Source organism: Haemorhous mexicanus, chromosome 4 (genome assembly GCF_027477595.1).
Source record: "Haemorhous mexicanus isolate bHaeMex1 chromosome 4, bHaeMex1.pri, whole genome shotgun sequence".
NCBI lineage: Eukaryota > Metazoa > Chordata > Aves > Passeriformes > Fringillidae > Haemorhous > Haemorhous mexicanus.
The window spans coordinates 48932019-48947910 of NC_082344.1; the positions used below are offsets into that span (position 1 = coordinate 48932019).

At 37.0% G+C, this 15892-nt stretch overlaps 1 protein-coding gene across 1 annotated transcript in view; it reads left to right on the forward strand.

The window, feature by feature from the left end:
* TUSC3 (tumor suppressor candidate 3) overlaps window positions 1–5682 on the forward strand; it is a 107583-nt gene extending 101901 nt beyond the window's left edge. Inside the window, exon 10 of the mRNA XM_059844763.1 lies at window positions 5398–5682. Within this exon, the coding sequence (XP_059700746.1) occupies window positions 5398–5413 (16 nt within the window). The 3' untranslated portion in view covers window positions 5414–5682. The remainder of the gene's footprint in view (window positions 1–5397) is intronic.
* Window positions 5683–15892: the final 10210 nt, after the last annotated feature.

Genomic DNA, 15892 nt, shown 5'->3' on the forward strand with positions numbered 1-15892 from the left:
AATTTCATCAGTATGAAATTAATAGCCATTTGGGATAGACTGTCCTGCTTCTCACCATCCTCTCTGGAGATTACTTTTAGCTTGACTGACTTAGGGAGAAGGGCAGAATCCAGTTTTCCTAAGTGTGAGGTTTTCTTACCTTCCATTAACTGTTTAAGTCTTAAACTTTAAAGAAGCAGGATTTATGAGCTTAATCTGCAGCTCAAAGCTCACTTGAGAAGCATTGCCAAAGAATGGCAACCAATAGTCTGAGCTCCCTTCCAACTTCTCATAACAAGTTTATTAAGTGGAGGAGGCGGTGGTGGTGGTGTGTTCCTTGCCATTATCAGTTGCCATTATCAGTAGTGGTGTGTTCCTTGCCACTGCAGTTTATCAGTTACTAAAGAGAACCTGACAGTTGCACTAGTTTCATTTTTAGTTCGTGTTAGGAATGTTCATGTCACCTATTAACAACATGCCTATGTATCTGTGTCAGACCTTGCATTGCTTTTGTGAAAGTTTGCAGTAGGGGTTTTTGGCTGCTGTCTGATACCTGGGATGTCTGGTGCTGAGCAGCATTGTGAGCATTAGTGTGCTCTGTGAGTTTGCATGCCAACACGATGCCATTGGTGTTAGTGCAAACTTAATCACTGAGTAATCTTGTAGTAGCAAGTACTATAAGCTTTGGGAATCTTAATTTTTATAATGTAGGGCTTTTCCCTCTTTTCTTGATAATCTGTTGGCTGTAAGTGCTAGGTGGAGTGGAGTTTTAAATTTTATTCTCCCCACAATTAATCTAGAATTTATTGAAATACCAGATGTCTTTTAATGGGAGTGTGTAGCAGAAGTTGGAGGCCTATGTAGATTTCATACTTCTCTTTTATTATCCAAGCTAAGAATAAAGGAGAGCAAGATTTGGGGCTAGTGGCCAGAATTCTATTAAAAGCTTATTCATTTGATAGGTGATACATATCAAAAGTCAGTGTACCTGTTAGTATGCTATAGCTGGTTTAAAAATAAATAAATCCCGAACAATGAAAAAGGATAATTCATCACAATCCCTATAAAAAAAGTAGTGCCACATCATGTTGTTACTGTGGAGAAATTACCAGATCCATAAACCAAATTCTGTCTTAAGGAGCTAAATAAACTCAATACCACAACTTCTAAATCAAATAAATTCATAAAGAAATAAACAGTGTGTATGTTTAAACTCATAGGAAACATTAATAGCTGGATAAGTGTTACGCAGTTTTCTTGGGGTTTTTAAAGTACTGTTACTGCTTCTTCATGATTAAGCAAGATCTTTTGGGCTTTGTTGGTCTGTCCTGGTTCCAAGTTTTCATGGTAATAAATTAATCATTCAATCTTAAATCCTCACTGTAGTATTGGAAACCATCACTAGAGCTGATCCTTTTGCTCTGCTTTTATCAAATTTCTTTTATTCGTTTAAAATGTAAATGTGTAATTTACTTATCAGGTCCTTCCAGTGTTAAATCTTTCATGTTTCTGTTGGTCTCTTGGGTAGTTCTGGCCCAATCTTCTGTTATTTTAAATAAACACTGTTGATTCTTTGACACTTCAGTGGTTGCAATGCATCATCTTCCTCACAATCCTGTAACATGCTTTAGAGAAGCCTCTTTGTTTCTTGTGGCTAGTTCTTACGAATTTTAATGAACATGCAAAACACTGAGGAGGACCAAGTATATAAACTCTGTTACTTTCTCTTTCCCCTTTTAATTTAGCATCTTGCATTTTAACTTCAGTCACATGTGCTAAAATACATTAATCTTTTTGTCTGAATTCCTTAAGGTCTTCCAAGAAGTTCCACTTCCATGCCTCATCAATTGATCCCAGTGCAGATATACCATAAGATGTGAAATATGTCTATCCTTTTCCTTTCACTGGTTGTAGATTTCACCTTGAAACTATCGGTCTTTATGTGATGAATTGTCCTCAGGCTAGTAAAGCTTTGCCTTTAACAATACTAACAACAATGCATACTAATGATCTGTCAGGAAAAAAGTGACATTATGTTGGCCTGCCTAAAGCAACAGTTAAAGAAAACTGAAAATGCTTTAATGCTGTATGCATGACCTCAAGCATCAATTTCCCTATCCTACTTAAAAAAGAAAAAAATTCAAACGTCCTAAATTGTTTCCATTCCCTAGCATTGAACAACCAAGTCAGTCCTTTGTGAGACATCATGCATAGGTAAGAAGTGAAATAGTAACACAACCTGCTGTGCATCCTCTTTTCTGCAGTGACCTCCATGTAGCGAAGATAAATCAAAACAGAGGTGGATAAACATAAAGCCAGAGTCAAAAAGACCATTATTTCCTTTTCTAATGGGATATCTATAAGGTGCTCTTTAGAGGGCATGGATATAGGAAGGGATAGTAGTTTAGACAGACTTTTCAATCCACTTCAGGCATTTCCAATTCTGATTTGATACTTTTTTTCACAGGATTTTCTTCTTGAAGGCTAGTGTTGGGCAAAAATTGTTTAATTAATATGCTGGTAAAATACTCTGACACAGTATAGCATTGAAATGGGAAAGGTGATTCAAAGTGGAGTTCATCATGAAGGTTACTCACTAAGCAAACACAATCATGATAGATGAGCTCACATGCAGCAAATCTTTCTGCTAGACCCATTTTTGCCATGGCAGGAATTTTTCATGGCTGTATTAATCTACCTTTTTTATGGGAATGAGATGAAATTTTTTATTTTGCCTAAAACTTTTGCTTTAATTGATATCATTAACTATTGAAAGATTATGTAATAATTTTATGTTACACTCTTGAGCATTTTCTCTTTGTAATTCTTTCTGGATAAAACACGTGTGCTGATATATCTTAGACAATGTTTTTAGGAGGCCTTCTCACCCTATTATTTAAAGTGAATAAATGATATGTTAAATATCAGATACTCAGTGACTGAGCAATAAAATGTAATTATAGCAATACAGAATTTCATCTGTCAACTCATACACATGGGAGTGACACAGAGACTGTTCGTCACTGTATGCCAAAACCATGAACTCTAAATTGACTTTGCAAGTCAGGAAAGAGCTTGGCTCTCTGGAAACCACACCTTAGGCAGTGTCAGCCCAAAAAGCATGCGGAATATGAAAAAGAATGAGAGGATGCTAAGAACAGAAGATATCTGTACATAAGCACAATATTGTATTTTGGGGAATTTTAGGCATGTAAATATTTGTTACACTGCTTCAAGAGGACACAGAGAAAAGTTTTATCCACATTTTACTGATATTAAAAAAATTCTTGTTTTTTTTCTTTTTTTTGCTTTGGCTGCAACTTAAGTGCCCTAGATTGTCTTTTCTGCTTTGTTTTCTGAATGAAACTTCTAGCACAGTTTCATTACTCATAACACATTAAATTGTTCTTTCAAGCCTACATTTTATCATTAGTTGTTTTAATCTCAATTTAAATGAAATAAACACCTGAAACAGTTTGGATGCTCTTCCAAGTGGGACCTTCCTTTTTTGATTATCACCATTAAAAACACCTCTTTCTGCTTGTATGCCTTTCTTATAAGAGTCTTACAGTTTGCCATTTACTTTTACCTATTTCTATCCCTTCTCATCTAGTTTATGTCTAGGGGGGGCACAGTTTATCCAGGCTTTCCTGTTCTGCTTCACCCTGTTTTGCAACGTTTTCTTCTGTCTGTCTGCAGATCTATCCCAACAGATGTTGTCCAGTTTGTTACTCCTGATGTTTTAGAAACTTCCCACCCCCCATCTCCTTGTTTGTGGCTACCTTTTGGTTTTTTTCATGGGGTTTCGGCTTTTTGTAGTTTTCCATAGAGTCAAAGAATGGCTGGGGTTGAAGTGACTCCTGGAGATGAGAATCACTCTTCTAAAGTAGGTTCACTTATAGCAGCTCACTATAAAAAGATCACTTCCAGGCAGGTTTTTTTGACAGAAAGAGCCTTCACAAACTCTCTGGATAGCCTGTTCCACTGCTCTCTCACCCTTGAAAGTTTGTCCTCATACTCAGATGGAACTTGATGTGTTTCAGCCCTAGGGTTTTTCTTTCTTGAACTTGTTCTAGAACTTTCAGTGTTTCTTTTATCTCTATTCTGTATCATGTCTCTTAGCTCCTAAAGGAGCAGTTCCCTTATAGACAGAAAGTAAGGTTCAATAGCTGTGGTAGTAGCATGTTGATCCAACTGCTGTATTTGTATTTCTTTGCTGTTACATTGTTGAGTCTTTTACACCTCTTAAGCCTATCAACGCTAGGCTTAAGAAATCTTCAGCCCTTCCCATTCTTCTCTCCAAACTTTTTCAGTACTATTAGTCCTCTCCCTTCTCCTCTCACATCCTTTCCTGTATCTTACATACCTGTTCTAGACCTGGGTTGTGTTTTTAGTTACATCTGCTCAGCATTCCCTTACTTCCCCCTTCTGCCCTCTGCAATTCTTCTCTCCATGAAGTTGTTCTTGCCAGCTTTTCCCTGTCGTTAATCCCTTCACCCTCCAGCACCAGACAGCTGCCGTCTGTTTTGCCTTGCTTTGTGTGTTTTGCCTAACGAGCTTGTCAGCTTTTTGCAGCAGTGAACATCTTTATACTGATACAGTCCTTTAAGCTTGTGGCACTTGTATTTATGTTTTGTAATGATTAATTGATTAATGCCATGAGTGGAAAAACTGGTGAAATTACTACAACATGTATGCTAGTGCACACTTCATATCTAGGAGTTGAAAGACCTACCAGGCAAAGCTAGAGGCAGTACTTCCATTTAGTAGTTTCTTGCTTGAGTGTTCGTACAGTTAGTCCATAGCCTTGCACAAGTCTCTGTCTCTCTAGGTTCCCACTTCCCAGTTCTATGGGATTTGGTAAAGTACTTAGAAAAGTGTGACACACAATGTATATATTTACATTTTAGAAATTAAAAGTTTCCTTCCAGGTGTAAAGAAACAGTAATATCATTGGCAACTTCTTAATTTATTAAAATACTAAGCTTTAAGAGTCTGCAACCCTACAGAGCCTTGCTAATCGCTCTATACTCTCCCATCTCTGGGGCCACTTCAGCAGTAAAAGAAGATGGTTTTAAATAAACCTGAAACATCCCCTGGGAGAGATTTCTCACTTCAAGTAGTAAGAGCAGATGCAGAACTTGATTAAAGAGAACAGATGTTTGAAGAGCGTTTTTCTTTTTAATTTTTTTTTAATAGGCAAATTTAAGTTTCAATCACTTATGTTTTATTTGATAACTTTCATGCTTGCTTAGTAATTTCTAAATGGAATATAAAAACTTGAGATTATTACTCAAATGTCAAATGACTTTTCAAATTAATGTTTTGAAGTCCTTGTTTATTATTCTTTTCAAATAATTTTGGTGCTATGTTTTATATGCATTTTTCAACATTTAATCATGTTTTCTTTCTTTTCAGCTTCTTAATTAAATGAATTCAAGTGGGATTCACTTAGAGCTGCTTACCGTGAAGATAAGCTACAACTGCTATTTTCAGCTTACCAATGTTACATGTATTCAAGAATCTTTTGTTGGTTCATCTGTTTTTGTGATAATTTATATAGTATGGTGATAGAGAAATGAATGCAGTTTTATGCAATGAATGCATAATTTATAGAAACATATAGTAAATATCTCATTGGGAAGTGCTAAAATGTTATGAATATAGTGTGCTCAAGAATTTAAATAAATTCCAGTATAATGAGTTTCTGTTCAAGTCTTCCTTATTAACTGTACTACATGGATCCAAAGGGTATTTCTGAGATTTTTTACCTGAAGTTTGTTTTGAGATGTGCTTTTGAACTGAACAAAATAACATCAGTGCTTTAGCTACTATTAAGAGATACACGCTGTTGGAAACTATTATTTAATGACTACATCTTACCCTCACTTAGCTTTGTAAAACAGTATTTGTATAGAGTCTCTGATCACCTCTGACATGCTGAGCCATTAACATAAAATTTCTATTCTACACATTTTCATCTTGGAGTTCTCTTCCTGACTCAGCAGTGTGTAGAATACATACATTACAAGTTCAACTCTCTCTTATGCCAAAGGATGCAATTCATAATGGAATTCATTGTGGAATCTTGAAGGCAAGAAGGCTTACAGCAGTCAGAACTCTGATCCTTTTAAGCTGAGTCTCCAGTGACAAAATGCGAGGGTGGGGAGCAACAATATTTTATAAGCTAAAACATGCTTATTTTCTGAAGTAGCAACAGGAGGAAGGTATTATCCTCAATGATGCTTGTAACACAGTACAGGTGAGTCTATTGGAACTGGGGTTACAGCAGTTGCCAGTTTTATGTGTCCACTGAGCTCTCTGAAAAGCCTATATAGGAATTATTAATGCCATTTAAAAATGCCATTTCTTAGCAGTTCACCTCTCATATTATGTGAATTACTCATAAATTCTTGCATACACCTACATAGCATATTCTCAGTGGCTCAGGAAACATCATCACAAGATACTCTACCTCACTCCTACTTCTTTTCCTCCCTTCTGGCTGTTTTGCAACTGGAACGTTTTCAAGTACCAATTCACTATCAGTAGCATTAGGAATTGCTTCATTCATAATATAAAAATGCCTCTAAATATGAGGATAAGATTGACTAGACTTTACAAACTTACTTCATCTTATGTTTTTACCTATATCTTCTCCAGAAATCCTGTTATGTTAAGAACTGGGAAACATTTTTGGACAAGAAAAAAAAAAAAAAAAGAAAGAGGGAAGACAGCTTATATCTTACACAAAACCAGAGCAAGGCCTACTCGTTACCCTAGTGAAAACACTAGAAGGTTGTAGAGCAATATTTAAATTAGAAGCTGAGTAAAATCTGAAACTCAAAACACCTGGTTCACTGACTGATGTGGACTGTGAAGGGGTTGCAGGCTTTTCAGAGATGCTTCAGCTGTTATTCAGGAAGGCAGATAAGCTTGGCCCATGATTCCAGTTGATGGCACATGCCAGTGCAAGGCAGCCAGGACAGAATTTGCAAGATCTTAATGTCAGTGGTAGAGGCTTGAGAAAGGGATGGAAAAATTAAGATGTATGGTATTGAACAACAGCCCTGGTATAACAAGCTTTCAAAGCCCTGGTAGGAAAATAAATAAATCACTAGGACAGTTATCAAGCTAATGACTTAAGGATGGCACAGCTGGATCTGCAGGTGACAAAGTGGGGCTATATGGGGAAGATTACATAGAGTGCGACAGCATGGACATCTTACAGGAAAAACAAGAAGCAGAGCAGTAAGTCTCCATGGTTGGAAGTTCTATTATAAAAAAATAATTAGAATTGTGCTACCTGATCAAGATGACAAGTGACTTGAAAGTGAAAGAAGAAAAACTGCAAGTTTCAGACAGGAGGTAAGAGTGAGAGCTCTTAAGACTTTGTGCTAATGAGACTAAATACTTCAGCTTATGATGAGGTAAAGCATTCCAGTGACACATGACTGCCTGCTGGAACAACTAATAGATCTCAAATAGTACTCAAATCAAAAGCATCAGCTTCAGTAGTGCATGGGATGCTTAACATACTATGTAAGAGGTATTCATGGGATAGCTACTCTGTAACAACCACAATGCAGTAGGGTACATGTTGTTGCAAGGCAGGACAAAGTGAAATCTGAAATAAATTTTAGTATATTAGAAATAAAGGCAGCTAATAATGCAAACAAACCTACCCCCCTCAAACAACAACAAACAATAAGCAAAAAGTGAGACACCTACAAACAGCCTGGTGGCTGTTTAATACTTCATTAGAAGCACAGATAAAGTATTTGCCACAATACAAAAAGAAATAAAAAACACACCAGCACACAGGTCAAGTGTAAAAACAACAGGTTCAAAAAAAATCATTTGAAAATGATGCTTATCATAGTGGCACAGGCTTCTTAAAATACACCTAAAGCAGGGAACTAGTCAGAGAGTTGATGACAAAGGTGTAAGAAGGGGTACCCATTGATAAGGACTGTGACAGAGAAGCCAAATTCTCTGCAGCAGCTAGGCCAGAAGATTTAGGTCAACATGGTCTGGCACATTCTGTATAATTGTTTTAAATAGATAAGCTAGGTGCTGGTAAGATCTTGGGACCAAATGGTATTTATCAAAGAACTCTGAAAGAAATCACATGTGAGATTGCAGAACTGCTGAGCAAGGTGCCTTCACCTATCATTACAGATTGCCTCTGTGTCAGAGGCCTGACAGATGGCCAACACAGCTATCACCTATGAAAGGAGAGTCTAGAGGGAAAGGTAAGCTACAGACCACTGAACAATTTCCAGTCCTGATGGGACAGTCAAGTTAGCAATAATGAGTAAGGTTACTGAGAGCAAGGATAAACATAGTCATCTGAAAAAGCTGTAGGACTTGCATAAAGGGAAATTTAAGTTCACAAAGCTTGTAGATGGCTAAAATAGTGTCTGAAAAGCACAAGGATAAAAATCCTCGTAAGGATTTATTAATGAACCTAATATGGAATTGGAAGAGATGTCCATCTTATGACTTGAAAACCAATTAAGATACCAAGAGAAGGATAAGGCTTAATGGTCACTTTTTATGGCAGTAAAGTCAGAAATACAACCTTCCTGAAAACTAGTGCTGGGACCACTTGAATATATCTTGATCAGTAATGTGTAGAAAATACATTTGCAGTGTGTAACCTATGTTACAGATAAGCTCACAGTACTGTGCTGATAGGGAGAAAAGTCCACTAAAACTTTGATGGGTAAGACTGGGATGTTTTGGTGGGTAAAAACTTGGGAATACATCTAGAGAAAAAAATAATACCTTGTTCAGCTAACACTTAGGAAAAAGACATAGTCATAACGTAACAAATTTTAGCAGAGTTGTTACTGTGCACTGACAGACAAAGAGAAAACGTTTTGTGTCTTCAGTAGAGGGGTTTGGGTAACAAGAGGGGACAACATTACAACTGCACAAAATCTCTGTGGATTCCTGTTGAGTTCTGTGTGTAGTTCTGATCCATACATCCCAAAGACTGAGCAGGTCAAGTTATGGGTGGAGATAAGTAAGCAGTGTCTCTTAAAAGAACACAGATTCTATATGAGCAGGAGTATGGGACTAAAAAACCTAAAGGCAATTGTCACTAGTTATGTTTGCAGCAGTGGACACCTAAAAACTTTTAATAAAAGAAATCTCTACTTGAGGATCAAAGTATAGGAGATTCATAAAAGCAGAACCCTGCAATTGAAGTTGCAAAGAAAATTAAAAAAAAATAAATCACTACTCTTTTTTGAATTAAATTTAACTCCAGATACTCTTCAAAAAAGCCAAATAAATCTCTCCACAGTGATGTTAAGTGACATTAACAAGGTTCAGTGTCCTGTTAAGGACCTAGAAATGACCTCTACATGATTGCAGGAGTCTCCTCAGGCAGAGTCACACACGAATTCAGGACCTCAGTGTTAAATTATTTAAGATATCCTTTGAGCAAGTTAGAAACTCTGGGAGTTATTTTTCCAAATCTTTGTAACACATGAACAATTGAGTATGATTTTGCTATGTTTGGTAGTACTGAATAACTATATACAAGAGAAAAATGTAATATAGATGTATTCTTTAGTGTTAGCTGAAGATTTTATACTCTTGTTGAGGTTTTTTACTCCCCTATATTTCTGTCCTAGAGGATTTTGACTCCCATATCTTTCATTTCCAGATGCACACACACATATGTACAAAAGAATGCCTCATTAGGGGTTCTTAGTGAAAAGACTTCCTATTAGAACATCTCAAATCCAAGAGCAAACATTCCCCTATGCTGAGTCCATAGGAATACTATGTTTTTCTCTGAACAATGGATGCATAGCTCTTAGTGTATGTAGCATGTAAGTTCAGGGCTTCTTGTCTGTCATGTGGCAAACTGAATCCCCATCATCCGTAAAGATAGGTCAAGCAATTCAAGTCAAAGTTTCTTGGGCATTGTCATATGGAGACAGAGGAAGAGAGCTTTATGGAGTTGTTTTTAATTTTATGTTACCTATGCAAAAAAATTTATATTCTATGTCCTCCATTTACCCCAGTTAGCTGTACCACTACACACCAGATAGATGACATGAATAAACAACACAAATTTCTTTCTTTTTGCAACACAGTAAATGTATGATGCCCAAAGAAGCATCAATCTCTATTTTCCAGGGATGTTTTTACTCTGCATTAACACAGGTCTGTATATTTTCAGATTAGTAGTTTTCATAACATTAGTCAGTGCTGGTCCCTCTAAAAGTACTTGAATGAAATAGGGAATATTTTCCTGGTTTATATTTAACCTTTCTGCCTTGCATTTTAAACATGCATCACAAGTATACAGAGTAATGAAGAAGCCTTAGAAGTTCCAAAGTTGGAAAGCTTTGTTTTATCTTCTAATAGTTACATTTTTGCTCCAGGAGTCTTACTCTAGAGAGAAAAAAAGCCTCAAGGTAAGTCATTACCAAGCAGTGCTTCAGGCAAAAACAGTGCAAAATAAGAGTTTATCTAGGCTGTAGAGCACGCACTACCATAAGTATTTGTTTCCCCTCCAGTAGCACTTGGTGCAGGAGTTTCATTCTTTGGTTTTAAGAATAAAGGACAGTAAGCTTTACAATGTGTTTAAAAAGCTGATGGAGTCCTGTTCAGTTTCAGTTTGTTTTGTAATAGTATGTATTTTCATTAGAAATGGAGTCATTTAGCAGCATGAAGGTAAACATTCTGCTAAATGACTCCATTGCTAATGAAAATATTTAGTTTTTACTTATTTATCTAATTATTTAGCTAAATAAATAATTTTATTTATCTGAAAATATTTTCATTGGTCAAAGCTAGTGGAAGTTATTGTTAGTATTCGAAGAAGGTTGTAGCCAGTTTTTGCCCTCAAGAGGGCTATCTACCACCAGCACATCTAATAAATCTCAATTCTGACTTTGGATCTATCTGTGCCAATAAAAAGTCTTTCACTAGTCAAGGCATCTGAAGCTAGGAATAATCATACCTTGTGCTGAACAACATTTATCCTTTCCTTTTCTATAATTTCTCACTTTCCTCAGCTGCTTTTAACCAATTCTTTCCTCCACCTCTATCCTGGATAGAGCCATAGCAGGTGGATGACCCCACTATTATGGCACTCAAAATCCTCATCAGGCAATTGCTGTTCAGATGCCCTGTTTTCTCCAGGCGTTTGAATCTCTATCTCACCTCTTTTGAGAGCCACAGAGCTCAACTGGATTGTTCTGGGACTTCTCAGAGAATTTCATTAACTTGGAGGTGGCCATCCCCAGGCCAAAGCTCCCTCTCCTCCTACACACATATCCCATGACTGCCTGACCCAAGCAACCTCTTTTCCTTACCAGCTTCCCTGCAGTTCTCCTTCTAAGGGGATGCTCTCAGAAGAGGTCTGGGCTGGCCCAATCTCCCTGCACTTTGAAGCAGAATGATCTTTCCTTACCACAGCTTGCATATTGTAAAATTCCAAGAGAAAACAAAGCTAAAAATCAGCCTCTGCTGTACAGAGTCACGTCAGTCCAGAGACCTTCCTGCAGTTAGCAGTCTATTTGTTTCTAGAGGACAGGCTTAAAGCACAACAAAATAATAGATGCAACTTGGCAAAAATAAAAGTTTTCAAACAGTATTTTTCATGCAAACATGCAATTACTTGCACCTAAGATGTTCAATTAGCATACAATGCAACAAAAACTTGAATACAGAGAATATGTAGAAAGAGCAGAGTAAGCATTTCTCCAGCACTTCTCATTCAGGGAGAGCAGGTCACAGTTCATTGCTTTATAATGCTGCCTCTGTCCTGAAGCCATTGGAGGTTCATTTCAACCCTACCCTCACCGCTCAGTTATTTAGAAATTTTTATAAGTTCTGGGAATTTTAATGAGCATTTTAAATACCTCAAGTTAAGACATTACTGATAGTAATGGTACAACTTCATCCTATATCCCTTCTGTAATCTCATATGTCAAAACATTAGCCCAGCCCTCCTACACAAGCTATCTTACTGAAATTTCCTCAAAGGAAATTTTGCTGCTGGGCCTGTAGCTCCTTCCCCAGACTGGTTTCACAAAAAAAAAAAAAAAAAAACAAAAAAAAGGAAAAAAATGGAAAGAAAAAAGGTAAAACGGTGTCTAAATCACAGGCACACACATTACAGCAAATCTGAAGACTGCATTTTAGTTCACAGAATCAAAATAGTGAAAGCATTCATGCCAGTGCATTATGACAGTGAACGTAGCCACTATAATGTATAATTAAGGCAGACAGGTAACACTGAAAAATTTAGCCACCACAGATCTGGAAACAGGGTTTTTTCATGCTTTGAACTGTTGCCAGGTGAGGCAATTTTTAAGAGGGCCAAGAAAATTAGTCTTAAATGGCTACATAGCTAAAATATCAAAATATCATAAGGTCCTAAGACCTCTGTCCCCACAGAGACTCCTGCTAGAAGAAATGTGAATATAATGTACCTACAAGTAACCTACACCTTTTTTCCTATGTATTCAGGGACATTTTGAATGCCTCTAGAGTGTTTATTATAAAATTTAGTTTCACAAAAAAATGAAAAATCCCATTTTGATCACTAAGAGGTCTTTAAAAGAAGTTCCTAGTATTACAAGACATAGCACAATAAGCCAAGGAGTCCACTATCCCATATTAAACCTGTCTATCCTTAAAATCCCCTAATCTAATGATCTTTCTTTCAGCTGTCCTTTCTTGCTAAATCTTAGTTACATTAGAAAACCCTCCAAATTTACTGTTCCTTCAAGAGACTCTCTACTGCCAGCAGTGCACAAGTATCATCACTTTTCTTTCTGAAGTGGCTTGGTACTTTCAAGTGTCATTCACACTGGGAGATACCTTAAGAAGTGCATTAAGAGACTTTGTTTTCACTTGGTTGTGCTTTCTGGGTCACACTTCCTTTAAACACCTCTTCTGTCTGATTCATTTCAGGAAAACATTAACATTTAATGTCATTACAGGCTTAAGTAGATATTTATCATCCTCCTGAGGAAAGGAATTTCCTATTTGCAGGCTGCAATTTTTGTGACACTAATATAAATCAGCATTGAAAGGTGCTCTAGTGTGTCATGTATTAATAAAGACAAAAAACTAGGCAAGATAATAGAGATAAATGAAGATGTATAACGAAATGGCTTGAAACAGACTAGCTTGCAGCACAGCTTTCAGGTGGGGCAAGGCAAGCAGCAGTACTCCCAGGAATGTCAGAAGTTTAAAAGCAAGAGTACTGCTCAATATTTAGATTTTTAATATTGTTATGTCAGTGGATTTATTACTTATTTAAATTATTTATTATTTATTTTAACTATTTAAATTACAGGTACCAAATGTACTCTTAATACACAGCAGCTCTCAATTATCACATGCTAGCTGCAATTAAATAAAAAGTATATCTATGCAAGCTTTCCTGGAGTCTACTTGCCCTACTTCCCAAACCAATGTTTTCATTATGAAGCAATAATGGAATTAGGTTTTATTCTCCCCATAAATATTATTTGCATTCAGATATTCTGAATTCAGTTTAAATAAATCCTTTATTTAAACTTCTACAGGTTAGTTGCAATCAACAGTATCAGGTGTTCAGGTAAGTAACTGATAAGTCTACTCCTAATTTACAAAGTAAAACAAGGAAGCTGTTCTGTATGTATGTAGATGTAAGGAACTGCTGGCATTCAGTTCTCAGTGCTAAAACATGCCCAAAGAACCCAACTGCACTATTTTTACAAGGCAGAACATAAAATTAAGTTTTTACATAGTACTGATGATAGGAAATATTTGGGAGGAGCTCATCAGCACAAATTCTCTACAGAGAGGATGCTGTGTGTGATTTGAGTTTATCAGAACAACCGTAGGAGCAATTTGGCTTGTGGATCTGACATGCAGCCTTCTATGTAATTAGGATTGCAGCTTTATGAGATACAAAATAATGAATAATCCTGGCTTATAAAAGCAACAATTTCATTTTACAATAATCTTTTCTTATGTAAAGTAGTTGTCTTCCTACTTAGGAATAATTGATTGGTATCCAATTTGCTTAGTTTAGGAGACTGCTGGGCTGAGTTCTTCATGCAGGCTACCAGCAGGCACACATTTGTGCTAATTATCAGTATCATCTTCAAAGTCCTGATAAAAAGTGTCATGGCAAGAACAAGAGCACATAGTGCTTCTGATAAAGAAATTAAATCAAGCTTGCAAGTCTCATAATATAAAGCAACTTTGTATTTACAAGTTATGTCTCCAATACTTTCCATAGCAGTTATTAGTTTCAACACAGGACTATAACAGGAAAAGAGATCAGGTAACATAAAATATTAAAAAATGGAAAATTTCCAATTGTAATCACAAGTTATGAATTTCCAGTATTTGCAAGCAGATGTGAGCTCCAGAAGATGGTAAAGGTAACTGGAATGTAAACAAATGCAGCTGATCAAAACCAAAACAGAAAAACCCCAGTGCACCTGTATACTGATTTTCCCCTCCAGCTGCATGTAGTTGCATCTCACAGGTGTTGTGATGGAAGGTGCAGGTTGCTTTGCTCCCAGCCAGACACAAGGCCAGGAGTGAAGGACATGGCTCACTCTCCAAGGGTGCTGCACCTCCTCTGCTGGCACAGTGTCAGGCAGCAGGCTGAGGAGAGGCAAAGGGAGCCAGGTATCTACAGCACAGACTGACATTCAAGGAACTCTTAAGAAGCAGAAGAGAGAAGCTTCATACCTAACACCCAGATATGTTAGAGCTCATCCTGTACAAGGAGAGCACAAATAATTGTTCTGGGGTCTAAGAAAATCATCAATGGATCATCATCTGGAGCAGGGATACAGTGGGAAAGATAACTCTATGTTAAATGGCTCATGTGTTGGTCCATTTTCATCACAGCTCTATATAGAGTACCTTCATAAAACTCTGCCTTTAAATACTGTGTGGCCTTTGTTGTCCTATTCAAGGGGAGAATAGAAACTACTCAATTTCAGCTATCTCTAGTCAAGAAATTCAGGAATCTCAGATAGACACAGCACTTGAAATGGCTTCGCATGTCCTATAGAGCAATTCTGAGAAGGAGACTTGTCCTTTGGCTTGTTGGCTCCCAGCATAACACAAAAAGCTCTGAGTCAACAGGATATGCAAGGAGGGCTTTGATAAAGTTATAACATTTACATGCATGTTCATACACCAACAATTTTCAGAAGGCAACGTACCAGTACCATCCCACCACTGGGCTGAAGTGCCTCAGCTGTGCCTGGGACAACCTCTGCCCTCCAGAAGAGCCTCTCCAACAGTGAGGACAGCTTCTGTCACACAACACTTGCTCATAGAACCCACACCACCCACCTCTCTTAGGCTTCCTTGCTCTCTGCAAAGCTTTAGGCGCCTCCTCCTGCTCTTTTATTCCCAACAGCCGAGCCCATCTCTTTTAGCTGTACTTTATTCATGGGTTACCCCTGGCCTTGCCCCCAGCATGCTTGTAAGCCCTGGTGGTGCAAGTATAAGTGCTCATTGGAACCCTAACAGAAGCTGAACTTTTAGAGTGGCTACCTTTTAGAGTAGCTAAATTAAAATTAGCATTGGCTATTTTAATTAGAAAGTACTTTCCCTAAAATATGTATATTCATTAATATACTATTGTATAATTAGATAGATATATTATCTTCCTAATTATACTAATTATATTATATTAATTAATATGCTTCCTTTTTTTATGGTTATATTTTGTTCAAAGTAGAGAACAGTTCCAGAATTCAGAACACAGAAGCTTTGAAACTATCAATATGAACATAATAATTAAAGATACTGCTTGCACTATTTTTTTCCTTTTTTGATTGACATCATTGCACTTACTAATATATCTGAGCTATTGCCAGAATCTCCTGCAAAGGATGCATTCATTAAATTTTAAAGC